This window comes from Belonocnema kinseyi, chromosome 2 (assembly GCF_010883055.1).
Source record: "Belonocnema kinseyi isolate 2016_QV_RU_SX_M_011 chromosome 2, B_treatae_v1, whole genome shotgun sequence".
Lineage (NCBI taxonomy): Eukaryota > Metazoa > Arthropoda > Insecta > Hymenoptera > Cynipidae > Belonocnema > Belonocnema kinseyi.
In genome coordinates, this window is record NC_046658.1 from 41,230,171 (window position 1) to 41,236,498 (window position 6,328).

General features: G+C 33.8%; 1 protein-coding gene across 1 annotated transcript in view; it reads left to right on the forward strand.

Moving 5' to 3' along the window:
* Positions 1 to 5,812, forward strand: part of LOC117183125 (poly [ADP-ribose] polymerase tankyrase) — a 29,177-nt gene extending 23,365 nt beyond the window's left edge. Inside the window, exons 12-13 of the mRNA XM_033376313.1 lie at positions 10 to 359; positions 2,720 to 5,812. Of these exons, the coding sequence (XP_033232204.1) occupies positions 10 to 359; positions 2,720 to 2,963 (594 nt within the window). The 3' untranslated portion in view covers positions 2,964 to 5,812. The remainder of the gene's footprint in view (positions 1 to 9; positions 360 to 2,719) is intronic.
* Positions 5,813 to 6,328: the final 516 nt, after the last annotated feature.

Sequence of the window (6,328 nt, forward strand, 5' to 3'; positions counted from 1 at the left end):
TTTTTATAGATTCAAAAAGTACAGAATCGAAAGCTGTGGGAACGTTATGCACACAGACGTCAAGAAGTGGCTGAAGAGGTAGGAGCCGCAGCACCGACGTCGCCTGGTTCCATGACTCGAATCACATCCACTTCGTCTCTGCCACAAGCAAACGAAAGAATGCTTTTCCATGGCAGTCCTTTTATCAATGCGATAGTTCAAAAAGGTTTCGACGAGCGACACGCTTACATTGGTGGAATGTTTGGAGCCGGTATTTACTTTGCGGAACATAGTAGCAAAAGCAATCAATATGTTTACGGTATTTGTGGCGGTACTGGGTGCCCTGTTCACAAAGATAGAAGTTGCTACATTTGTCACAGGTAAACATCTGCATTTTTTATCTAAAGTATCAAAGATCATTTATACAAAAATTGGACGCCTTTAATTGTAGGGGGTTTAAAATTTAATTCATAGACTTTTTTATCTCATTTTTTGGTTCTGAATTTTTTTAGAAACACTTCAAGTTAAATTGTTAGAAGATGTTGACACATTTATATAAATAAATTATCGGTTGTTTCTAGCGTTAAATTGTATTATACAATTTAAAGAAGACAAAGCCTAGTTTAAAAATAATTATTAAATTAAACAATTGGTTGTGACAATAATAAGAGCATTATCAGGGAAATAAAAACCAAAAATACATATCAAGTTTCTTCAATGAATGGTGAAATTAGAGATTAGAGATTAGAGATTGAAATTTTGTTAATGTGAAACTATTCTCTAACATAACGTGATTTTACCATTTATTTCTAAAATATCCGGAAATTTTATTGTTACTGTTGCTCAAATCGAAAATTTCCTGCAGTTAAAAAAAAAATATCGTCTGCAATGGGTACAGAAAGTAGGTTTTCAGTATTTCTTATCGACTAATCGTCGGGTCGTTTGCAATTCATCATCGGAACTCCTTCAACTCCCCATCGATTCGCCTCTGTCGTACAACAAATTTCACACTCCTATGGAACTGGTTACTTTTCAAACTTTTAGAACAATATATGATTAAAAGACTTTTTCTACCATCTATCATATTATAAAGACTGCTATGAAAATGGCGTTTTACTTCCTTTTTATTACTAATGAAACTTTGAATATATCTTAATTTTAGTTGATCCATTTTATATGAAAAAAGGGCTTGGGGCTACTATTTTTTTTTTAATCTACTAAATATGTGAGCGACGTATTTCACAAGACAAAGTAAATAAAAATTAGAAGCGGTTTTTGAAATAAAATAAGAATTGCGTCCAGCGCCACACTCGGGGGCAATTGCCAACTTACCATACTTATTGCTCATACTAGAGATCCTCTAAGGAGAGTTGAGACACGTTTCTCCCTCCAATAGTTGCTACTGTACCGGAACTTTGATATTTTCATGGGACGCGAAAAGTTTGAACAGTTTTATTTTTTATTAATTCTTTTGTTTACGGAAATTTTGAAGTATATGTGTTTCAAAGTGAATATTATTTTCCCCTAACCCAAATAACGAACCTTCCTAATAATTAATAATGTTCTTGTTTGAGTTTTTCTCTATTCTGTATTAAATCCTCTTAAAAATAAAATTGTGATTTGAAGATGAGCCAACTCATGCTAATCAAAACTCATAAAAGTTTAACTAGTCCCGTTACAGCGGCGCCAATCAGATTTTGAGTAACTGTCCCTTAAGGATCTCTAGCTCATACTATTTTATTTTACATGTGCGTGTAAAGTGGCTTATTTATGTAGGAGGGAAGGCGTGAAATAATGATTACTGGCGCGCGGTAATGAAAACGATGGGTAAAATGGCACTTATAGAACGCTAAACAAGCGTGAAATAAGCCACTTCACACGCACATGTAAAATAAATATATATTTTTTAATTGTACCTGAAAATAAACATTAATGTTTACAACGAATGGAACATTTTGTAGGCGTTTCATTTAACAAAAATAGCATATTGTGCAGCAATTACGGAATGATAGCAGTTACAAATGAGTATGAAATTTCCCGTAAGATAAAGAGGTAAATTGAAATTGAGTTGAAAACGAATTTCTGGAAATTTGGAAAATTTATGCTAAAATTAACGTAAATGACAGAAAATGATCGAAAATGGTACACCGCCATTAATCACGGAAAATTTCTGGTAAATTAATAAATTATTCAAAATACTAGGAAATTTAAAAATCACTAACTTATGGTAACTTATCGCTTCGGATTGTACCAATTACGAATCACAATCGTAATAATCTGGTCATATCTACCATCATCTCGGTTAGTGCCATTTCCCGAAGGCTTATCCGCGCAGAAAAATAATTTTGGATTGAAAAGCACAACGATTAAGGGGAAACGCGAAAATTCCGTGGATTATGCTCAGTCTGCTGCATTGAAGTATTTTGCACATGATTCAGAAAAGTCCTCCCTTTCGAGGTGGGTTTAAAAAAATAGTATATTGTGTATCAAGGGCGTAATGAGTATTATGTGCCTTTTTCCATGTCCTTCATTCTTTAAAACGCACTTTTCGTCCAGTGAAGCGGGTGTAAAATTGGATATAGGCCCGCCCGTTAACAGCGCATGCGCTGTTGTCGCCGACCTAAAATTGGCCACATTATGCGTATTTCACATGCATGAAAAGTTACGTGTTCAAAGCTTGTCGGGCCAAAATGTATTTTTTGGACCCCCCTAATATATTTATTTTTTATTCTTATTTCAGACATTTGCTGCTTTGTCGAGTAACTCTAGGAAAGTCATTCCTACAGTTTTCCGCAATGAAAATGGCTCACGCTCCACCAGGGCACCACAGTGTGATGGGAAGACCATCACAGGGAGGTCTAGCGTTTCCAGAGTATGTGGTGTATAGAGGTGAGCAGGCGTATCCCGAATATTTGATTACATATCAAATTGTCCAACCTGAGCAAGAAACTGGAGGACCTGGCGAGAGTAGCGAAGAGCGGTGATCACAACAGTTGGGTCCCGCGGCACAGTTACGTCGTCTCTGCTGTTGCCAGAGATCCAGGGCATGTGATTCCTTGTCCTAGGTCATACTTCATTCCCTGCTTGACCTTCGCATCCACCCGATGTGTTTAGGTTGATACTTTGCTTTGGATATAGGACTGCGTTTCTGTGATCCTTCTGTTCGCGTCTTCGAACATTTCGTTACCAAATCAGGGCGAAAAATGATGCGATTTTGCACTGTGTGTTTTTGAAGAATGAAAGGCAAAACTAAGAGCGCGTGCGTGCGCGCACAGTAGAGTGTGGGAGAGGAAGAGATGTACAAATTCTGGAAAAATTGAGATCTCCACAAAATTCCAATTTTATTTTAAATTTCGAAAATCTTCATAATTACTCTGTATTGTGCAACAGAATTTAAGACTAGATGTTAGAATTAATTTCCGAAAATCTTCTGCTGAGAATTTTGCTTTAGGAAAAGAGGACAAAAAGAATGAAATATTAGTTATAAAGCATTAGTGCAACATAGTGCAATTGAGAGAAAAAAGTTTCTTATTTGGAGGTTAAGAAAGAAGTAACTTGTAGATAGTATAATATTGTAAACAGAATCTTTCATTTCTATTTATTTATTAATTATTGATACTGTGGATATCCTGTAAAAAGGTTCTATAATTTATAATTGCACAATGGGACCAAGCGCCGATTTAGGAGGAAAATAGTATAAAAATAAATTATGAGCCTAATTACACCGCAACAGTTTTTTCCACAGTTAACAGAAACTGCCCCGCTTGCCAACCAATCAGAAACACTGTATTTATAACGAACATTCCTGGTTGGTTGCCAAGCATAGTATTTTCTGCTACCGTAGTAAAAATTGCTGCGGTGTAAATAGACTCCGTGATGGTTACCAGATTTCCAACGGCCAAATTCAGGACATGTCATATGGAGGGGGTAAGGGCTAGCGGGATGGTGGAATGAAGGTAAATCAAAATTTTAATCCAGTTTTTTTTCTCTCATACCTCGCAAAGCAACGATTGAGTCAAAACGGATGACAAAATTCAATATGGCGGTTGACAATTAGTCATTTTGTTGAATTGTCATGAAACTTCATATTTAGGAGGGTTTTAAGGTTTCTGATTATGAAACTGAAGTAAAAATTGCAAAATAAAATATAGCGGATCCGATGTAGTGATTTAAAGTTTGAATTTTTTTTAGATTTCACGAAACTTGGTATTTACGGGTTATCCAGATTTCTGATGATGACACAAAAACCAATATGGCGGTTGACAATCGGAAACTTTTGTTCAAATCTGAAACTCTGTACTTACAGGTGTTTGAAGTTTTTGAATATGAATCTAAAGTCAAATTTATAAAAACCAAAGTGGCGAATCCAATATGGCGGATGGAAATTAGAAAAATGTGTTCAGATTATATGCCATGAAAATTTCTATTTGGGGGATTTTTACTGTTCAAAAATTGAAATAATGTACAAGCTGCTTTATTTACACGATATTTATAAATAAAGGCATTACGTCAAATGCGAGAGACTTAATAATGGAAGGCAAATTTTTAAAAAAAGGGAAATGGCGCACCTGTGCCCCGTTGCTATTTTGTCAATAAAAAAAATATTGCATGATTTATCTGTTTTTATAAATGAATAAAAATCCTAATAATTTTAGTCGTCCTGAATAGTTTCAACCGTTTTGTTATATACGACTCTTATATCGAGAAAATGGCTGCACAAAGTACCAATTTTAACCTTACCCAGGAAATTAAAAAAAATGCTGGAAACAGTTTCTCTGATGTCTTTAGAGTAAAACTATATCAGTAATTGATTATTTAATATATGTTGAATTTTCGTGTTTCTTCCTCCTAAATTAACATTTGGTTCCACTGTATATGAAATTACGAAGCCCAAATGTGGTTGCTTATAGATTTATTTTAGCACTTTAAAAATATCTCGTTAAGAAAAGTATGAAACTATTGTTCTTTTTATTTGCACTGCTTAGAAAAAATAACTTGCAAAAAATGTAATTTTTTAGAAATTGCCTGGCTGTGACCCTAAAAGTCTGTAAGTCAAATAATATTATTAATTATTAACATGAGATGTTATATTAAGACTAATATCGGAAAAAGTCTCAATTTTTCCAAAGTTTTCAACCTGTAAAGGGAGTTACATCTCTAGTCACATAAATTATTCGCGTTAATTTGTTATTTTTACGAAGGCATTTGATTCCAATAATTTTACCTGGATTGAAAAAAATTGGACTATTCGCAATTAAGAACAATAAATTTCCCACGAATATAATTTGCGATTTTTCCACGACGCGACGCTTGACAATAGATCTCATTTCTTTAAAAAGTACATACAGACCAACATGTAAATCGGCTGAGGAAATATTTTTGGTCATTCCATTTTAAATTCAGTAATTTGCATTAACAAAAGCGATTTTGCATTTGGCATTCGTATTTCCGGTGATTACAAATGTACGAGCAAAGACTAAAAGTAGAGAGTATGATTTTCGTTTTGGCAGCGAATTAAACGCCATAGATATAAGTGCTGTTGGAGTGCATTTTTAAAGGTCGTACATTTGTACGTGTGTGTTGACGTATATGTTCTGTAATATAACCAAGTTTTCTTGAAGATATAAGATCGCCATAGCGGATTATATTCTTCGGGATTTCTTCTATACGAAAAGTATGAACTATGTTTTATAATTGAGAAAGTCTCAGGCTTTAACGCTTTTTTGAACATTCTTACGAAAATCAATACACGACCATTTCAGTTTGTGTATCTAATGGTGTAGTGTAAACTTCTCTCGGTTCAGTGAATATATTATCAAATATTAACAATTAATTTTATTTGATCAATTCTTCATCCCAACGCCTAAATAAAATATTCCGATTTTTAACCGGAAAAATACTGGGAATTTCGTGACTCCGGGAAATGATAGTGAATATATCTTCTTATTCTTATTCTTAGTTTTAGCAATAAATCTGATCAAATCACTTGAAAGATAATTTATTATAGTTAAATAACGTCGTTCGACTCCAGCTGTAACATCAAAATTCAATCACTCATATTCTCATATACTACTAAATAAATTCCAGATTTAATTATTTTTTATATACCAGGCGGTATTTTTTTTTTTTAAATAGAAGTAAGAGTGCAGAAGAAAAAAGTGTTTAATTTGATCATTTTTGCATAGAACAAAGTTTTCGAATGTTCAGGATGGTAGCGGTTATCATTTGAAAAATTCATGTTACAACAAAATTATTAAATTAAACAGTTATCTCCCTACACTTATACACATAACGAGCACCGCTTGGTATTTAGACAATATTTCATTCTAGTATTTATGGGACAACTCAA